At 41.5% G+C, this 21,435-nt stretch overlaps 2 protein-coding genes across 2 annotated transcripts in view; both read left to right on the top strand.

Moving 5' to 3' along the window:
* Window positions 1–2,565: 2,565 nt before the first annotated feature.
* Window positions 2,566–11,742, top strand: gfap (glial fibrillary acidic protein; the record flags this gene model as incomplete). The annotated part of the gene is made up of 9 exons (XM_080487905.1): window positions 2,566–3,086; window positions 5,446–5,506; window positions 5,606–5,701; window positions 5,797–5,958; window positions 6,550–6,675; window positions 7,289–7,509; window positions 7,589–7,632; window positions 8,828–8,910; window positions 9,705–11,742. The coding sequence occupies 9 exons, from the start codon at window positions 2,566–2,568 to the stop codon at window positions 9,744–9,746; spliced, it is 1,356 nt and encodes a 451-aa protein (XP_080344031.1). The 3' UTR covers window positions 9,747–11,742.
* Window positions 11,743–17,374: 5,632 nt separating this feature from the next.
* Window positions 17,375–21,435, top strand: part of kcnh6a (potassium voltage-gated channel, subfamily H (eag-related), member 6a) — a 40,277-nt gene continuing 36,216 nt past the window's right edge. The window contains exon 1 of the mRNA XM_080488419.1: window positions 17,375–17,499. Within this exon, the coding sequence (XP_080344545.1) occupies window positions 17,424–17,499 (76 nt within the window). The 5' untranslated portion in view covers window positions 17,375–17,423. The remainder of the gene's footprint in view (window positions 17,500–21,435) is intronic.

Below are 21,435 nucleotides of genomic sequence, written 5' to 3'. Positions count from 1 at the left end.
AAGATACATAAACACATTAGATTAGTTAATTCTTTGTGGATTTCTCACCTGCAGGTTCATGGTGGCCCACTAGTGGTCATTCAGGAAAACTACATTGTGTTCATCCTTTCTGCTGTTTTCGTGTAAACGGAAATCGTTTTCAAAATGTTGCTATGCAACTTCAAAACTTTTCTGAAATGAAAACACAAAAATGATGCGTTTTCTCTTGAAGCGTCGTGGGAACGGGGCCTAAAGCAGACAAAACCCTCATTTAAATGCCCCTGTTGCACATGATGTCACTCATGATGTTTTTCATTAGTAAATCACCTGCAAAAAAGTACTTCGTAGTGGCGTTTCCCCTGTTTACAGTTTTCAAAAAGCCAAAAAGCCATCTTCATTACCAAGGAAAACATGCTTGAAGAGCTGCAAGAAGCTATTTTCCCACAAAAAGTGCCGCTGACAGAGTACATTTACTGCCCTGTCACACCTCCTAATGCCCCACTCAGCCGGGCTCTGGCTTTCTCATGCACACAGTAAAATGTGGACAGAACGGTACACAAAGTTCCCCTGGTATCTGTAGAAAAGCTGTGAGAACAGAAATCCCCTTGTTGTTACTTTTTGTCCAAAAGGACACGGCTCATTCTATTTCTATGTACGTTGGAACCGGAGGGCAATTAATGCAAAGACCTTACTTTGTACGGTATTGCAGAAGAAAGACAGACCCTCTCTGACCTCTTTTTTTTTTTTTTAAGAACTAAGTTAAAGATCAGCTGTGACGCTGTTGGCCTGCTGTTGTCGAGGTAATGGATGAAAATGGCTTTTGTAACGCAGCTTCTCCTCCTCCTGCTCTTATTCTCCAACAGCCATCAGTCTTTGGCAGCAAGCGAAAACCACAAGCAATATTACCCAAGGCTTCTCTCTAGACCGTAGTTTATCGTTTTACTCAAATTCCAGAATGCGTCCTGCTAATTCATAAAGCAAACAAGCTCAACAAAGCTTTTGTAATAGTGCCGCTTGAATGGTTAGTCAAAACAAAAAGTATATTTTGGTCCATTTTGTTTTTGTTTTTGAGAGAAATCAGTGCAAATATTCAGTATTAGTGCAGCCTAAAAGTGTATTTGCCGACTAACAAAACCTGAAGAAGTTTCTACTCTTTCTACTGAAAGAGTTAGTACCGTTTCAAATGTTACATAGACTGGATTTGTTGTAATCATGACACTTGTGCTCCTGCACTACAATTTGTAGTAATAATTTATCTTCAATATACTTGATAAAATGATTGTGGGTTTTAATGACTCTCCTTACAAAAAATGCAAAATGGAATTTTTTTTTAAAGTATAAAAGGATGATGTAAAGTGAATCTTTCTATATATTATGTAACTGTTACACTTAAGGTTTTGTAACGCTCTTTTCAATTAAAAACTGGTGTTTTAAAGAAATAATTCATAATTTTACCTCGGGATGCACCAATATCGATACCGATACCAGTATAGTACCAGATACTGCACGGCGAAATCGTAGCTTGTTAAAGATCCCTGATACAACCCGGCGACTGTTAGGTGACATCGTCTGTCAGCAATGTCGACAGCAGGTAGACAAGAGAGCGATGAGTGATGGAGCTGTCCTGCCAAAATATCAAGAGGAGAAAGCGAGTTCAACGTCGGTAACTTAATCAGCAGAGACATTTGGACCAGCGGCGCCAGTAGTAAACTGGAGCCTTCAAGGAAGTTGGAGGTTCATAGCGTTGAGGCAGAGGCTGTGCGGAAGTTGCTCACAGCAACACTTCATGTATCGTTTGTGTATGGAGTTTAAATTAGGCCAAGGACTCGTACTGGTTCTCGGTATCGACAAGGAGCCAAAGGTTGTACTCGCCCTTTAAAAAAAGTGGTATCGGTGCATCAATAGTTTTATCCTTAACTTATTAGTTTTTTTAAATCATGTCCTCCTTATGTAATATAGACGGTAAATTGTGATCGAAAGAGGAGCGACAGCAGCTTTGAGCCTCTGTCCTACGAGCTGTTTGTCTCCTCACACACTGGAGCCTTGAGTGTCGCTCCACTAAATCCCGCTGCCTTACAGGAAGGACGCTTTTATTCATCTGCTGCACATTTAATACGGCACTCTTTCACCTTTACCAGCAGCCGGCGTTTCCCGATCAAGATCTTTGCTCTTTTCTCCCCTCGGTGTCCTGGTATGACCAGACTTGTGTTTGTGTGGCCAGGTTGAATTAGTTTGTCCAAAGCCTGTCACACAAATTCCTTTTCATTCATTCTGGGGGAGAAGGAGAGGGAGACGCACAAAAAACGGGGGTGAAAGAGGGGGTGAGTCAGAGGCAGGGGGAGAAAGAGAGAGAAGGCCAAGAGATGTTTGGAGTGGACGAGCACAGACAATCCCTGGCAGCACCGAGACCCCGTCACTCTCCCTTTCTGCCCCATTCACTGCCTGCCTGCCCCCCCCCCCCCAGCTCCTGCCCCACCCTGTGGCCTCTCTGCTGTAGACTTGGGGTGTGTGGTGGAGGGGGTGGCTGTTCGCCCGCCTCTATAAAAGCCCCATTTGTGCCCAGGGTGCGCTTCATTCCCCACAACCATGGAGAGCCAGAGAGTCCAGTCCTCGTACAGGAAGCGGTTCGGGCCCCAGGGCTCCAGCAGCTCGGGGCCCCGGTACGGGAGCCTCTCCTCCGGCCGTTTGTCCTGGCACGGCACCTCCCGCGCCTTCACCCACTCCAGCCCCGTGTCCCGGGTGTCCCTGGGCTCCACGGCGGCGGCCCTGCTGCTGGGCAGCCCCGGGGACCGGCTGGACTTCTCCGCGGACTCCCTGATGAAGGCCCAGTTCAAGGAGACGCGCACCAACGAGAAGGTGGAGATGATGGGCCTGAACGACCGCTTCGCCAGCTACATCGAGAAGGTGCGGCTGCTGGAGCAGCAGAACAAGGTGCTGGTGGCCGAGCTCAACCAGCTGAAGGTGAAGGAGCCCAGCCGCCTGGGGGACATCTACCAGGAGGAGCTGAGGGAGCTGCGCAGGCAGGTGGACGGACTCACCACCGGCAAGGCCCGGCTGGAGATCGAGAGGGACAACCTGGCTGCAGATGTGACCACGCTGAAGCAGAGGTAGGAGGGGGAGGCGGGTGGGAGGACCACCAGTCTACTATCACCTGTTTGTCTCTTCTTTCATGACAATATCAAGGAAATCTTTTGTTTCTTTTATAAATCTGTCTTATTTTTCCTGCTTGACATTTCCAAAAAGTCACTTTTTTCCAACTTGAAACACTTAAATATTTGTACAAAATCTTAAGTCGAGTTCAAATCTGAATCCAAAAAAAACAATAATCATGAAAGACTTAACAAATTCCTTTATTTAATCTTATGCCACATATGAAAATGAGGAACTAATGGTCAATTTGCATACATGAGTTTTTTGGATTCAAATCATTTTAGCAAAGAACATGATCAAACAATGTTATTAAACTTTTCGATTTTACTCAAAATCCCACATTGTTCTATTACATCATGCATATTCTGCCTCTGTTGAAGTGATCCTATGGTGCTACAATGCCAAAGAGGAGGATTTATTCACTTTTTGCTTCTCAGTTTCTCTACTTCATATTGTTTTGGGTCTGAGAACAGTTGGTCTTCATCTGTGCTTGTATCTTAATCAGGTTTCCAAAAGGTAGAAAATCTGATTCAGAGCAATCCAAATATCCTAATGATGTAAAGATTTCAACCAGCGGTGTCTCAGATGGGATGCACTTGATGTTAAATAAAGGAAGAAATCGTTTTTTACATTTTTATGTATTGTGTTTACTTGATGCACCAATTTCCAGTTTTTGTCTTTCAGTTGATGTGCAACAAACTTTCCATTCTTGTTTTTCAGATATTCGTGTGACATTTCACAGATCAAATCTTTGATTAACTCTGGTTAGTTTTGTCGTTTTCTGGATGTTTTTGACTTTGCATTGCGGTTTTTTCCTCATTCTCTCCGGCATTTATATGCAGATAAGGTTTTGTTTCTGATTGGCTGGAATGCAGACGGCCCCAGCTTTACTCCTGGATCCCCCCCCCTTTACAAACTTGATCCTGACTGAACCCCTCGCTGCCATTGAGCGAGTGTGGAGGAATGAGTGCGGCACAATGGCAGCGATTCCACAAAAAGGAGCAGATATTCTCTCTCTCTCTCTCTTTTTTTACCCAGTTACCCGTCGTTACGCTGCCTGTGGCAAACCCGGCTCCTGTGCCCAAGTGGTGTGAATCTAAAATGTAATTTAGGCTTGAGAAGGAAGAGTTGAGGTCTCAGAGTGTGGAGGAGGTCCACTTCAGCTCCACACTGCTGCAGGTCTTGACGGGTGAATGGTGACCCGTGGGGTCAGAGGTTACCTGAAGGGATTCATGATCGCCTCTGTTCCGTGAGTGAAGCCGTGCAGATGTTCCTCCCAGATCACGGTCCTGACTGTCTGTGCGTGTGCGTGCAGATTTCAGTGTGTTAACTCCATCCCGTGGGAAAGGTTGTTAGATTGGAGTGAGTGTGTAATGATGCGTAAACCCGCCTTTCAGCTGAGCCCCCCCCTTCGTCACCCCCTGTCACCCCCACCACCACCATCGCTCAAAGTGAAAGTCTTATTAAATATGCCTGCCAGGCCTCGCAGTTTGACTCCTCTGCACAGAAATGTTAGTTGTTGATTTAAAAAAAATGTTAAACTATAAAACCAGTGAGGAGGCAGCAGGAAGGACAACACTGCTCTGATGGTGCATTTGTGTGAAAACTGTGGAAATCCCACTTGGGGAAGGTTCGAAATGTCAACTCTTCCAAGTGTGAAAACAATATTGATGCACCAGTTGAATTCTGCCTGCAGATGAGAACATTACACTATTAATGATCACACAGATTATTAGAACATCATAACTGTGGCAGAGCTGTGTGTATGAGTGATTAAGATGAGAAAAAAAAAAACACATCTTCACACTGTCAGCATAATTTAAAGCTTTGAAAATGAAAACTCCCCAGTTGGAAAGTGGGAATTTTCCGAGCGCTCAGGGACAAGAAGTGAGTCAGCAGGGCAGCATGTGTGCACCTGCATGTGAAATGTCTTTTCTTTATGATGCACTCAGTGATAAATGACTTTTATCACAAATCCTTAGTGACCTACAGAAAGTGTGTTTCCGTGTGTGTGTATTAGAAAAGTTTCTGAATATTACGAGCTTTGTTTGCATCAATTTCATTGTTATTATTCTGCTGATTCCTGCTTTCAGGGGGGAATTTCCCAACTGGTAATTTTCTAATGTAGATGCACAAAAGCTGCCATAGAGTGACGTCATATTTCTTTCTCAGAAACATCCTACTTTACTTACAGTATTCCTACTCCTTATACTTTCCTCATATATTCCGTGAACTTTAATAGTAACTGAAGTCAAATCCTATTTTTAGGTATTTTCCTTAATTTCCAAGGACTTTTCTTCCCACCTTCTGCCTCAGATTGCAGGACGAGCTCGGCCTCCGACAGGATGCAGAGAACAGCTTGAACGCCTACAGACAGGTGATTTCTTGTCCCGTGATAATCCCAGTCTGTGCTCGGGTACTTTGGTGTTCCTGTCCCATCTCATCCACCTGTGCTCAACGGCGTTTGTCACCACAGGATGTGGACGAGGCGGCGCTGAATCGTGTCCAGTTGGAGAGGAAGATCGAGGCCCTACAGGATGAGATCAACTTCCTGAAGAAGATTCACGAGGAGGTGGGGCAGGACCAAATCAAACAAAAAGAAATCCTAAAGTCCTTCTTGTTTGATTTCGTCCCGATTCCAAATTGTTTGCTTTTGTTTGCTTTCAGGAGCTGCGCGAGCTCCAGGAGCAGATCATGGCTCAGCAGGTTCACGTTGACCTGGACGTTTCCAAGCCCGACTTGACTGCTGCTCTGAGAGACATCAGAGTCCAGTATGAGACCTTGGCCTCTTCAAACATGCAGGAGACGGAGGAATGGTACAGATCCAAGGTCAGCGCACAACATCTTAAACGTTCAGGCCTGAGCTGCAAACAAACACAAAGCCAGGGTGTCTTACATGTGCGAGGTGAAGATGTGGGGTCTCTGGTCGACTTATCTTTAGTTCAGCTAAATAATTTTTTTTACCACATTGTGAATGAAGCTACTTTACTAGCAGATGAAAAAAAAAAAGAAAATCAAAGAAATGTCTTTTAAACTGAAACTCTTTGAACTCTCCCTGTTTGGATCCATAGAGGCAAAATGACTGATCATGCAGAAGCAATGCAACCTGTTACACTTTTGTTTTATAGATGTTTGATAATTAGATTAACATTATAATCAGTTCTGTAGTAGCTGTTTTACCCCAACTATCCCCGTCATGTCATGAAATCCTTTTAACCCTCCCCCCGCCCTCCAGTTAGGTCATATGGTGATAATGATGCTTCATCGTGTTCTGTTACGTATTTTCCATTTGTACTTGAGCATTTGTTTCGGAGTCTTTTGTCTATAAAGGACAAACCTTGCAAATCATCTCTAAAAACTGAATTGTGTGTTTTTTGCTTATTAAAGTTACATACTATTAAACGAGTTTGTCCTGCACAGTTTGCTGACCTGACAGATGCGGCCAGTCGGAACGCAGAAGTGCTGCGGCAGGCCAAGCAGGAGGCCAACGAGTATCGGAGGCAGATCCAAGTGGTGACCTGTGACCTGGAGGCGCTGCGCGGCACCGTGAGTCCGCCGAAGCATGCTGCTACAACACACATGCCAACCCGCGTGAATATTTCATTTTTGTTCATGTTTAAGGGTTAAAACGTACACAACTGTGCTTTTTTTTTTTGTTTGATTCAGTGTTTCACAACTTTTGAAATAATCTAAATGTTTGTGTGCAGTGGACACGCGTGTGTACGATTTTCTTTGCAAAGAGTTGCTTTGAAGATCTTTACCAATACAACATGCACATGCATGTGAATTTATGTTTATATACAGGATATATGTTCTGTATTATTATGTTTAAATTTTTTTTAATCTGAAAACAAGCAGAATCAGCTGTTCTTTATCAATTTTTTCTTTATTAATTTCACTGAACATGAGAAGTTTTCAGCAGATAGAAGGTTGGAGACTAATGCATGAGACATACAATAATTTATATAAACAGTGACGACACTGTAAAAGAAAGCAAGAGTGGAAACTATTAAAAAAAAAAGTGCATGCAATAGTGAAAACAAAGAGAAACCGTCTTAAGGCCCTCATAACACACACAGCAACACACAGTTTCCCTTCTTCATTGCTCAGCCTGATCTCCAGTGTTCCTCGTGTGGTTTCCATCCCACTCCTCCTCCAGAACGAGTCTCTGGAGCGCCAGCTCCGGGAGATGGAGGACCGCTGTGCCATGGAGACCGCCAGCTACCAGGACACGGTCAACCGCCTGGAGGAAGAGATCCATGCGCTGAAGGAGGAGATGGCCAGACACCTGCAGGAGTACCAGGACCTCCTCAACGTCAAGCTGGCCCTGGATATCGAGATCGCCACCTACAGGAAGCTTCTGGAGGGGGAGGAGAGCAGGTGAGGGGCGTTGATTTCTGACATTCAAACCTTGTGGATGTGTGGAGATCATGTGAGCAGTTTCTCTCTTTTTCTGTAGGATCACCATCCCGGTGCAGAGCTTCTCCAACCTGCAGTTTAGAGGTCAGCGTCACACGCTCTCTTCACTTCAGGGACTTTAAAAAACAGCAGTAAACATTTGAAGTGACTCAGATAACTACAATGGAGCAGCAGTGGTTAGTCCTGTCAGTGTCACAGGAAGAAGGTTTGAATCTGAACTAGGGCACTTCATCTTATGTTTCCTCACTATTGTCTGTACGCATGCATGTGTGTGTAATTGTTTATATTTTCACGTTAACTATACATGACTGGTGATCTATACACATTTTTGCTGCAGTTAGCCAAATGTGCTATTTCCACACGTTTTCAAGTGAAAACTGCAAAGTTTTGCCCCAGTTTGGCGATTTGATTACATGTTAGAAAACAGAACAATTTTAAAAACTGCTTCCCGAGTGCAACATTTTCGAAACTCACAGTTCTGCACATGTGGACTACAGACAAGGCAGCTCTTCAACAAAGTTTCCATTGACAATCATTTACCACACCATCATCTGCATATGTGAATAACTTTTCCTACATACAGATAAAGACGGTTTAAAGGAGCTTGAATGTTTACATCATGCTGTTCTCTTTTGTGCATGCATGGCTGTATTATGAAAACACAACTACTGCCTTGACACGCAAACTGGAGCATTTCCAGTATTTCTGGTGATCATTGCCGAAATGTGAAACTTCACTGAAACCAAAATAAAAGGGGGATGTTTCTTGGAAGACAAATGAGTTTTGCACGTTTAGTTATGTTTCATAATTCAAATGGAAACTTACAACAATACAGTATAGCATCGAATCAGAAATACAAGGAAGTCATTCTTTTTGCGTAAGTGAGGGTGAAAAGAAGTAAACCCAGGTAAAACTACCTGTGGGTTAGGGATTCTGAATCAGACTTATGAATGGAAAAACAAGCAGCTGCACTTGATTTTATTAAGTTTTGAGATCTTACTTCTCTCAAACATTAAAACAAGACACCAGAAACAGTCATTTGACTGTTCAAAGATGTTCTACAGCTGCAGAAAACAGTTTTAATTGAAATATCTGGTAAATCTTTATAAGTAATCTGCTGTGCATGTTGGTCTTTAAGTCGTATATTTCAATTAATCTTTAATCCACCCAACAAATTTACAATGAATTATCTGTATTTTCTCATCTTTTGTATGGATTTATTCTCAGAAAATAACTTCATAACCACATAATTTTTTCCTCGATGTGTTTTGTTACCCAGAAACTAATTTGGACACTAAAACCCCGGAGGCTCATGTGAAGAGGAGCATCCTGGTCCGGACTGTGGAAACCAGAGACGGGGAGGTACCTGCTTTCACACAAACACTAGAGTAGCCCCATCATTTCTGCAGTTTTACCTGCAGAAACGTGTGGAATTTGTTGCCGATGCATTCACATTGTAAACATGCACAGACCATGTAAAATAGGAGGCAACATGAAGCATAATTAAAGATGGTATAATGTTAAAAATATACTTCTTTTTATTTAGTAAATTTCGACTTATAATGGGTTTTGTTAATAAATATTGCATAAAAATTTCACATAAATGGTATAACAAAGGCAAACCATTGAAAGTTGTGATTATTTAAAGATTATTTATGGATTATAATGCTGTCATTTTACCCACTGTCGATCAAACTGAACTTTTGTGCCTCTACTGTAAACTGAATTGAGTTTGACATATCTGCTATAGGTTTTATTTTAGGTCATTAAATATCCTTCAACAAGGTGGTAAGAGAGAGAATATCAATTCTAAGGTATGTTAGTAAGTGCTCATAAATTGGTAGCAGTAAAAATATTTTTATATATTAAAACCAAAATCAAAACATCTGAAAATTAATCAGAAAAACACTACATTTGACTAAACGACAACTCAGACAGAAGCATGATGTGCTGCTCACTGCCTGTAGAGGGCAGTGTTGAACGCTCCTGCAGGTTTACACACAAACACACACACACACACACACACACACACACACACACACACACACACACACACACACACACACACACACACACACACACACACACACACACACACACACACACACACACACACACTGTGCAGCTCTTTAACCTGTGATTTCTCTTCTTTCCAGATCATTAAAGATACCACAACTGAGCACAAAGATCTCCCCTAAAGTTGTAAAAAGCAGCTCTTCCTTTCTGACGGTTTCCATTTATCGCTTTCTTTCTTTTTGTTTCCCAAAGCTACTTTGATGTTTCCCTCTTTAATCCACCTGATGGCTAATCCTGTCTCACCTTAACCATCAAACACACTGAACATTTCAGCCCCAAACACTGTACAGCCCCAACAAAGCCTTGTGTTTTAACTCCGTGTTTCTTTAGTTGGGTTCAGTGAGCGTCCTCAGCCGAGGCCTTGAGATGTAATGCGTAACGTGGTGGAAGTCGACGTGTGGTGACGTGTATGTGATTTGTTTGAACGGGTTTTGTATCGGAGCTGGACTGAGGTCAAGATTGAGAGACAAGTGCATGTTAGAGTAGTACAAAGTGTTTTTTTTCTTTTCTGGTGCTATTTTTTATTTCTTTTGGGGTGGGGGATTGTTTTATTTCTTACAGCAGCAGATTCTAACAGCACACACACAGACACACACACACACACACACACACACACACACACACACACACACACACACACACACACACACACACACACACACACTTTACAGATATTATACTTTACATTAATTGAATTTGAAGATAATACAGCTAAAAATCTCTAAAACTAAGAATTAATGAGGAAAAAAAAAAGTTTTGGCTACCTCAGCTCATGTCCTTATGTCAGGGTGGACTTTAAGACAAATTTAAGGGGAACCTGGACCTGCTTCACCAAAACACTCGAACAAATAAGATTAGAGATGGATTTTTTTTACTATTTACTTTAGAGATTATTTAACCACAAGGATTATCTGCACATCCTGGTTTCACTGTGGTGGAAACATGTACACTGTTAAAACACAAGAAGTTGATCCCAAAACTGTTCAAACTCATTGTGAATTTTTAAATAACTTATGGAGATGAGAAAAACAGAAAGGTGAGACACCAGATACATGACCTCTTCTGTTTTCTTTTCATGTCTCTTGATGATGGTAAAACCTAAGTGAGGAATCTCAAACTGCCACTTCTGACCTGCGACTTGACGTCAAAGAACTAATGCAAGTTGGTTACTTTTTCAACTCTTCCCCTCTCGATTAAATAGACATTTCTTGTCTAATTCATATAATGGAAAACAATTCATATCTATTTGGAAAAAAGAAGCAGGAGCAGAAGAAAATGTGGTCAAAACCTAAATGTATATACTTTTTTTTTTTTTAAGAAGAGGGTAAATTTGTTAACTCATTGAAAGTCTTCAATTTGAGATTCTCTCTGATTGTTTGCTGTTTCCTATCAAACCATAAAGAATGTAGGTAAGAAACACCATTTGATATGTTAAAAAGGGCTTTTTTTTCTACTTCTCGAACGTTGAAGGGCTCATTTGAAACTCCTCTGTTAACATATCGATACTTATTTATCTGATGTTAGTCATCTTGTTGTGAACAGACAGGTGTAAATGCCACTAATGAATTAAACTTACAGTGTCAAGTCTCCTTTTTAACCTAACATTTTATGTTATTTCACAGTCGGCCATGTTTTTCGTGAAGGTTTTGACCCTAAAGTCTTCGTAGATTTGTGTTTTTGTTCTGTAGCAAAGCGGGGTGGGCGGGGGGGGGGGTCTCATCAGCCAAAACAAGCAGGAACAAATGGGAACCGTCACCTCTTCTTCTACTGGAGAATTATCTGTGTGATGAGGACACGGTGGTCTGACAGTGTGAAAGCTGACGTGACCTTAGGGGACGTGGATCCTCTCTGACTGAAGCCGTGCTGACAGCTAATGAGAGTCGCGCTTCACCAGAGCTCGTCGCCAAGGACACCGTGTGATCCATGCCAACCCTCCTCCCAGCCTCAAACCCCCACCACCACCACCACCACCACCACCACCTCTCCTCCTCTTCCTCCTGATAACACGCCACCTTCTCATGTGTTCACCTTCATGTTCCACTCCTCTGCGGATGTGAGCGTAACATTAGTTTAGACTACAGTCTCATGTTAACCACAATAAATCATTTTGTTTGCTAGTAATGTTCCTCTTGGGGTCTTTTGTTGTGACAGTACATGCATTTATAACTATGATCTCAACCTGGGAATTATATAAGCTTGAATCTTTAGATGATCATTATAGGTTCTGACAATTAACTTTGGGCTATTTGAGTGCAGCTCCAGCACAGTATTTATCATCACGCAGAGCAGACGGGTTCACGCCGTGCAACACTGATTACTAAGAGCCAAACAGTCATGCATATAGATTGCGCTTTCAGTTTGCACACGTTTCACTGGTAATTTCCTAGGAAGAACATAATGAGTGATGTCACGCGCAAAAGGAGCCTTTAAATTAGGGGTTTGTCTGCTTTAGGCCCCATTTACACATTTCAAGTGAAAACGCATCGTTTTATTTGTTTTCGACTTCAGAAAAGTTCTGCATTTACACAGCAGAGTTATGAAAACGATTTCTGTTGACATGAAAACAGCAGAAATAATGAAAACTACGTTGTTGTCCTGTATGGCCACTGGTGGGTGCTGTTGGTTATTTTTGGGATGAAACCACACACACGTGTTCAGAGAACAACACGCTATAAACATTAACAATGGCGAGTACACAGGCATGCGTATGGACAGACAATGAAGTTGGATTGTTATCCCGGTGCCTATAAAACTATCGAGTCCCAGGAGAATGTGGACTGGGAGTCAAGACACTGCGGAGGCCGCCATTGTTGTCATTGTCCATCTACTTGAGCACGTGCAGAAGAAATATTTATCCGACACATGCACAGAAGTTTTTCCAGAGATGTAGCGTTCTCAAAAAAGTTCCACCTTGCGAGGCGTTTCTAAAAAAGTTGTGTTACCAGTTGCTCCGAGCACGGCGGTCGTGTAAACAGACAATCAAAACACATCAAACGTTCTCATCAAGGGTCTTTCTAGGGGACTTTTTGTTTAAAAAAAAAAGAAAAATTGATTGATAAAATCTGTAAATACAAGTCATCGGGATCCAGTGAAGGAAATGAGTCTCATCACAATAACAGCATCTCTGCTAAAAGCTGAACTGATCTGTACCTCCTTTTATAATCTGTTAAAAAACAGTTTAGATTTTAGAGCATCTTCCTCCAATTATCTGAAGTCATGCATTTAGATCTAAAGCCTTGTACTCACATATAGTTAGGCTCCACACACCGATGTGTCATCACCACACATTGTGAGTAGTGCTTATCTATCTATATATATCTATATCGTATATATTCTGATCCTCACTCTGATAAACTGTTCTTCTTTTCCCTTTCACTTGTAGATGTGTGTTTCTCCAACCGAAGCCCGGCTGTGATAAGTGAGAGTGTTTAAGGTGCAGCGTGGATCTGCTTTGCTTCTCTTATCGGAGGAATGGAGAGTCTGAGGCCGGAGCCGAGGACGACCCTGAGCTGGAAGACTTTCAGACTGAGAAATCTCTCAGGCGCTGAGCGCAGACCCTGACACCTGGATCCTTCCCGTCCAGGCCCTTTTTCCACAAGGCCGGGAAGGGGCGGGACCTTTATGATAAAATGATCGGTATGAGATTACAGTCACGAGTTATATCTTTAACACGTAGAGTTGTCATGTGACATTGTATAATCTGGAAGTTAGCTGAAGTCACATCAGCTAATTGGAGGTAGATGATAACTGGTGTCACCAGGTGTCACTTACATAATCAGCTGAAGTATTTCTGGATCAAATACAGCTGTAGGGATCATTTCACACCAGCTGGTTGTGAAGATTATCTGCAGATTACCGACAATTACTCTAATTACTGGGTTGTGTTCACATAAAGTTGCTGAGTTTGCATTTTCAGCCAATGTTTCACACCTGAGACACAGTATAGCTTTTGCCTGGATTGTTGTGTTTTTAGCCGACGCGCCTCTTCTTCGTTTACAAGAATCAATCCAGATCTCTCCATGTTCCCGTCGTGATTTCGGTAAACAATGCTTTCCAAACGCAGACCTGCTGTTTGTGTCCGTCGACCCTCCTTGCTGCACATTCCTGTCTCAGTTGGCCCCCACACCAAAGGGTCAAGCAAAGGCATGTGTCTCCTGGGTTAATTTTAGCCGTGGTTTCATCGGGACCGTCGAGACGAAACGCAGAGCGCTCAGTGAGCAATTCGTCTGGAGTCCAAACGGCAGCAGACAGGTGAGCCGCTGCTTCCCTTCCCCCAACACTTCAATTTGGACAAAGATTCTTATGACACCGGTCTTCAGTTTGGCTCAATAAGCAAATAATCCATTGATTAAAAAATTGTTTTTTTATATGATTTTTATGAGCTACTTTTTCTGTCTTTTCCAGTCATGATTAGATACTTCAAATGTTAGTAAATAAGTGAATAAAAAACAAATTTATGAGGCAATAGTTGCTTGTTCTGCCGAACAACTCATAAAGTAATAAAATCCATTAACATGAACAATATGACCATTTTAGATGTAATGAAACATATAATAATTTGTCATTGCATGCATCATATACCAATATAATAAAGAAAAAAACTGACCAGTAACAGTGGAGATTTTGTGGAGATCAGCTCCACCCAACAAATGTTTAATAGACTGCGTTAAGAAGAAGGCCGTCTTATCTTCCTTTATGATTTCTGCCTGTTATCTCAAGTAACCAGAGCTGGATGTGATCTGGAGCATTAACCCTGCTGCAGAGGTCGGCTGGGAGAAGACATGGAAAAGTTAAAATCCCTTCAGGTATTTATTTTTTTTTCAGATTTGATAAAAAGCCAGCAGCGCAGTTCAACACTGATAACGTGAAGCTGCACGTGAAGATTGAGAAGGTAGAGAGAAAAAACCCTGCTCAGTGGCTCCACAGCAACAAATAAAACACGTTCCTCCACACAGCCTCCACTGGGAGCAATTTGTTTCTTGCTTAAAGAAACTTCAGCGATTGACAGGGCGACATGGGGGATTTGAGCTCAAAACATTGCCACTGGGAGATAATTCACCCATCTCAATGAGTCGCAGCTTCCCGGATGGATGGATGGATGAGATTTTGGTCTTCTCATGTGTCCTTTTCTTTTTTTTTTGCTCTTTTTACAGTTTGAACCATCTCAGATTATTGTCCTGTTAGCATTAGCATCACAAAGCTAACAATCCAATTCACACTCAGACTGTCTCCCTCGATGCAAACACAGAATACCAGTGGGAATGTTGTGTGTGATAATATAGCAGTGAAACAGTGAAGGTATGGTAATGAACTCTCACTTTTTAACAATAAATCGCCACCCAAATCAAGGCAAATATTACTAAATGAATGAATTAAACGACAGGACGCCAACACACATCAAACAAACAAGTTTAATGGGAAACAACAACATTTTGTTTGATTAGCTGCATTTTAGATAGAACTAAAGGTTTTCAGTTTATTCATTTCAGCATTTTTTTACACTATTTTCATGGACAAATAAATACAAATATGACATAAACAAACTTCACACATCTTCTTCTACTGTGTGAAAGAGTTACATTACAGACCTTCATCGCCACCAAGTGTTGGGGAGTGAATATGCTCAACTACATGGATTATTTAAACATTTTTTGTTGTAATTGTAATGACAGTGATGCTGTAGTAAATTCTCCCACTAGTTTGACTGTGAATACTAAAAGACTTCACCAATGATAAGAGGGTGAGCAGCAGTTCTGGTGCTGCCGGTGTTCATGCAGAAAATACAGCGAGATCCTCCAAAGACCTGTAAAATACCACTCGGCTATAAATATTGGCCGGTGAATGAAAGTCTTTTGTGGCAGGCGACGCTAAACAGAGCGAGGAGAGTGCAGCCTCCTCAGGTGACCTTTTAAGAGGAGAAACTCTGGGCTGAATGTCTGTTCTGTCTCTGTGTACACCATCCGAGCCAGGTAGGTGTCCCGGATGGAGACGGGGAAGCTGAGAAACCGCAAAGACTGAATTTTGCTTCTTTTTTTCAGTACAATCAGTTGAGAATCAACCAGTGCAGCGCACACCTTTTACAAGCCTGTTTTATTTCTCACTTGTTTTGACAGACTCACCTCACAAAAAAAGCAGCCGGTTCGTTCAGATCCTCACCAACACAAGTACGCCGAGACACGTGAGGCTTATCACGGCCTGCAGATTAATAGAAATGCGCACGAGTGCGATGGCAGCCACAGAGAGCGAGAATGCTGCTATTTCGGGCTCGGAGGAATCGTGATGTGGAGTGAGGCGAAGAAGACTGATGGGGGGTCTGCACTCTGTCAGTGTCACGCCAGCGCCAGGTTACACACCACACAACGCACTCTAATACAGGCCCCCAGCTTTGAAATAAAACCCAGAGAATCAGAGCTCTTTTGGACACGAGATAAAAGGTTGTATCGGGCATCAAAAGCACATGATACAGAAAAGTAAAATGTAAACATCAAATCTGTGAATGGTAAAGTGGAGCCAGTTGGATACATGGGAAAAACCTTTCAGAATAAAACTTTCATCTTTTGGACACTTGATAATGGCAATTTTTATTTCACACATATAAATCACAACTTCTATAAACATAAGTACATTCAAACACAATTATAAACACAGCTCAAACATTAAGTGCCCATATACTCAATGTTGATGGTGTATTAAAATTACTCATACCACACAGACAGTAATTATGACAAAGAAAATACAGGAAATGACATTTTGCCTAATTTAAGTGTAAGGACACAAAAAATAATGATTAAATAGATACAACAGTGACAAAACAACAAAAAAGTCCAAATAAATCAAATTTCAATCTATTTTCATTCACTCACACAACAGCACCACCACTTCAGTTATCAGGGTTTGATGCTAAGTTGGACTTTCATGTCTCTTTCTAGAGATTGAATTCTTCCTGTTCTTTAATATTAAGATCGTTTATGATATAATAGATATAATAATGTGTGGTGGTAAAAGAATTAGGGATTTATTTTGGAGCATTTTGAAATCGCACAACTAAATTAGGAATTATCGTGTCAGATGGTAAAAGTACTTTACACAGCTTAAGCTTTACACAAGCACAAGTACAAGAACTGTTTGAAAATCTCTTCTCAAAGGTCAGTCAGTTGGTTAATCAAAGTTTTTAGCCACAATTCATGGTATCGCCAGTGAAAGGCGTTTTATGTAACTCTGTAAAAATATTAAAGCTGAATGTTGATTACTCAAACAAAAAAGCACACAAACGCATGCACGTATATATATATGTGCGTGTGTGTGTACATTTAGTATAAGGGGTGCAGCTGGATGATCTGCCCGACAGGAGGCTCTCTTCTCTGCGGCTCCAAACTTGAGGGCGCCTGCATGAAGCTCGAAGCAGAGAACTTCAACAGGTCCTCCTCACCCGCCTCGTGTTGAACCACGTGTGGAAAGGCTCCTGCAAGATCCTCATCTGCCTTTGACCCCCTTACACCCCAATTTCTCACCCTGCATCCGCCGTTACCGTGGCAACCGGCCGTCCTCCTCATCACTACACCCCCCGCCGCGCTGCTTCCGAAGTGCGCCGCTGAGCCGCGCCGCGCTGGGTAACGTCGCACCAAGCGGAGGCATGACGGTCTCCTCCCGCTCTCCTCCTCCTCCTACTCCTGATGCCGCTTCGCGTCTCCTCCCCGTTTCCCCCTCCTTTTCGTCACCCTCGTCCTCCTCAGTCCGCCGGATCATTCTGAGCCGGTGAGGTTCGTGGGTCCGGAGAGCGCGCGGCTCTTTGCGCCACGATGCCGGTGCGACGCGGTCATGTTGCGCTCCAGAACACCTACCTGGACACCATCATCAGGAAATTCGACGAGCAAAGTAAGTGACGAACACCAGTTGAGTTATTATGTCTCCGATTTTTTTCCCCAAAACGTGATCACACACACACACATAAAAAAACAACAACAACAAAACAAAAACAGAAAACCAAACAAAAACAACATCACAAAAAGCGCACTTTATTCTCCACTTTCAGACATCATGCATCTACTCTGTCTTCGTTTGGAATGCTAAAATGGTTCGGATATCGTGTAAGAGAGAGGTCTGCAAAGCTTAAAATTGGAATACATGAGTATTAAAACCTAAACCGATAATGGAAACGTAAGATTTGATAAAGAATGACACACGTTGTTTTCCCGAAGTACTTGAAATCTGTAGCGCGCTGCTCGTGGCTGGAATTTATAGAGGTACATACCAAGTCTAAAGTAATAATGTACATCAAACATTTGAACAGTATGTCTTCAGTCATACTTTTAAGCATCATACAAGAACAAATCTGCATTATCTTCACATTTCTGCCTGATGGAGAGCCCGCATAGTGGGGATTTAATATGTTAACATGTGAGATCTAAAGTAATAATGAAATGACACTACATCTTACTTTTATATTTCATATGTTTTCTGTCTAAAATAGATGGCAGCCTCAAGAGCTGAAACTCATGCAATGATTGAAACACGAAAGTAATATTTAAATTCAAAGGTTTAACAAAAATGGGAACTTAATTTGACGTCTGAACCAGATTTCAGGCTTCTGAAGCCCCATTTGTTTTTATTTCTATATTTGTGAAAGCTCCTTTGGTGTAGATCACCTGTGGGCCCAAACTGGCCTGCAAGAGGCTCCAATCCAGACCGACAAACCACCGAACCAGTAGTAAAAAAACCTAAAAAAATAAAACAACTTGATTTTTGAACAATTTTCTTAAGAGTAGGGGACACGACGCAACACTGAGACGCGAGCTGAGATGTCAGTGATGCTGCCGTGAAAGTGATAGCTACCTCATTGCTCAAAGCCATACTGTCAGGGTGAGCTTGTGAAAACGTTGCATAATGCAACAGCTATAGGAGAAGTTTTCTGCACATTTCGCTGTATTGTGCACCAGAAAGTTTATTAAAAGTGGATATATGTTGAGATTGTAGTAATTTTCTCTGGTAATTGTTGTTGTTTGTTTTGTTTTTATGAAATACTGACACATTCATCACATAGTCTCTGCGCTTCAATGAAGAGTTTAGATTTTAAGGTTATTATGGCACTATTTTACTGATCTGGCCCACTTAAGATGAAATAGGACTGTATGTGGCCCCGGAAGTATAAATGTGTTTGACTCTCTGCCACGAGCTGGTTTGGAGTTGTTATTTGAGTCCATATTAATGAGAATGTGTGTTTCATTTTACTTTTAGACAGGACCTATAATCACATAATATTCCAAATGAAATGTGAGCTGCACATGGCTGAAATTGTTAACCTAGAGCCTTTGAAACTTTTGCAATAATACACTTTTATTCTTCACTTTCAGTCATAAAATGTGGAAGAATCAACACTTTTTTGTGTGTAGAGATGATTTTAATTCAATGAAAGTCCGTTTTTACAAACATTAGATTCAAAATTCACAACCCTTAAAGTCCTAAAATGATAATGAAAACAATTAATTGATCACAAATATACATAATCTTACTATTTATGCCCCACCTATGATATAATCTTCATTGTTTCCTTAAATGTTTTGAATCAGAAAAAAGTGGAGAACTGCAGATTTCTCAAATTGACAGCAGTATCTGGAAATGTGCAACAATATACTAAATATATAGTATCAGAACCCTAAAGCGACAATTTAAATCAAATATATTGACTTTCAAACATCAGTGGCTGGAAATGCCTCTGGAAGAGGTGGGATCGCACATGAATAAAGCATTTTAACAAAGTACCAGATCTTTGACCTTTTACTTTCTGAAGAGAATAAAACTCCTCAATAATTGGATAATAAATGACCAATAAGGTCCTCAACAATTAAATCAACCACTCAGGAAAGGAAAAAATAATTTAATGATAGTTTTAAACAGCATAAGTCAACATCTTTATGGTGAGAACCATAGAGTGGATTATACCTCATATATTAGATAAACAATCAAAACACTACTAATATTTTAATTACCTGCCTCCATGTTTTTGCAAAGCACTTTGCATATACCTTTCTGTGTTTGAGTGACATGATAAACCCGTAAAATGAAAACCAACATTTCATTTTACTTGTTTATATCTGGCATAACCAGTTCTTCATCATTTGTTCAAATACTTTCAATGTGAAAGAGGTGAGTTCTGCACATGGCTCAAAGGCAAAATATATGACCATCAAAACCTCGAGATATCATGTAAAATGACGCATTTTTACAAAATTCAGTTTGTATTTTTACCTTCAAGCATCTCACAAACCCAGATCTTCATTATATAGGTTTTTTTAATCAAATTAATTTAATGTATAGTTTTCCTATGTATAAATGCTTTTCTTTTTGTGCGAGAGGTGGGAGTGCCACATGCCTGACATTTAGTTTTTTTCTGCATGAAAATGGCTTAAATGTATAATATCTAACCACAGAGTGACAAATAAAGTCAAGCATACAACAAATATGTTTTCATTCACAGTTTTCAAAGATCATGAAAACACAAGCTTTCATATTCAGACATCACACACGGTGTAATATATTTAGATTTTATTCACATGGCCTTCATGTACGGGTCTGGTTGTGGGTGTTTCTGTTAACAGGTGTCAGACTAGCAGTTTTAATGTCAGGGTGCATGAAACCACATCTAGTTTGTATCAGTGATGGTGAGCCCGCTGTTCTCCCGCCTCCGTCACTACTGGTGCTGCTGTTCGAGGCTCACCGCTCGCCGCGCTCTGTGTTTGTTTGGTTGTGAGCTCACTTTGTGCCTGGCATTATGTTCCATTATCTCACATGTTCCACCAGCTGCACGGCCGGACGCTCCGGGATCCTCCTCCACACTCCGCTCTGCGGCCACCATGTTAAATCACATACATGCGGGGCCCACTTTTCACCATATATAAGCTTTTATTAGACCTTCATCTCATCAGGCGTTGTGTATCAGAAGTTTCAAATTTTTTCATCCTTCAACCCTCCTGATTGCCTTTAGGAAGTGCTTTTGACCTTCTGATCTCTGATTGCTCAAGGAAAATGACAGTGAAGCCAAACACACTGGTGGTTTCTCTGTAATGTTCACAGCTCCAAAAATCCCATTTGAAAAGCGTTGGTTATGCATTTTTGTTTTCAGAAAAGTTTTGCTTTTACATGGCGACGTTTATTTACATGGAAATGGCAGAAACACTGAAAATGATGTCGTTTTCATGTGGGGCCACTAGTGGTTACTGTTGTTTGTTTTTGTAATGAAACTACACACAAGGCGCAAACAATATGCTATAAATATTTACAATGGCGATTACACGGACATTCATATGGACAGACGACTGAGTTGGACTGTTATTATCTGTGATTGTCAACTATAAAACCACCAAGTGCACATGTGCAGTAGCAGCATTTCTGCCTTCTCCACGGGCAGGGACCCCGAGCGTTTCAGAAAGATGCATGTCCCCCTGTGTCCATGACTGTGGAGTCTGAGCGTTTTCAAAAAGTTTCACCTTGGGAGCCGGTTTCAACACGTTGCATTTTCAGTGGCTCAGAGCACCGTTGTCGTGTAACTGGACGCCCAAACCGCAACTAAAGATTTGTGTTTTGACTTGAAAACGTTGTTGTGTAAACGGGGCCTCCAGCATCAAGCTTCATGGAGGTCACAGACCCCAGGTTATGAACCTGTTTTGCACATCAGTCAATTAAAGCATCTCACCTCAGATATTGGTCCCTAGGTAAAGCTGGACGTCCCCTCCCTGAGTGGATGCTGCTTAGATATGGAGAAATACTTGATAGCTGACATCTTTCGGGGCATTTTAGGTCCACGACGCCTCAACC

Source organism: Lipophrys pholis, assembly GCF_963383615.2.
Source record: "Lipophrys pholis genome assembly, chromosome: 19".
In the NCBI taxonomy this organism is placed as follows: domain Eukaryota; kingdom Metazoa; phylum Chordata; class Actinopteri; order Blenniiformes; family Blenniidae; genus Lipophrys; species Lipophrys pholis.
The sequence above is the reverse complement of the archived record's forward strand: the minus strand, read 5'-3'. Positions and strand labels throughout refer to the sequence as shown.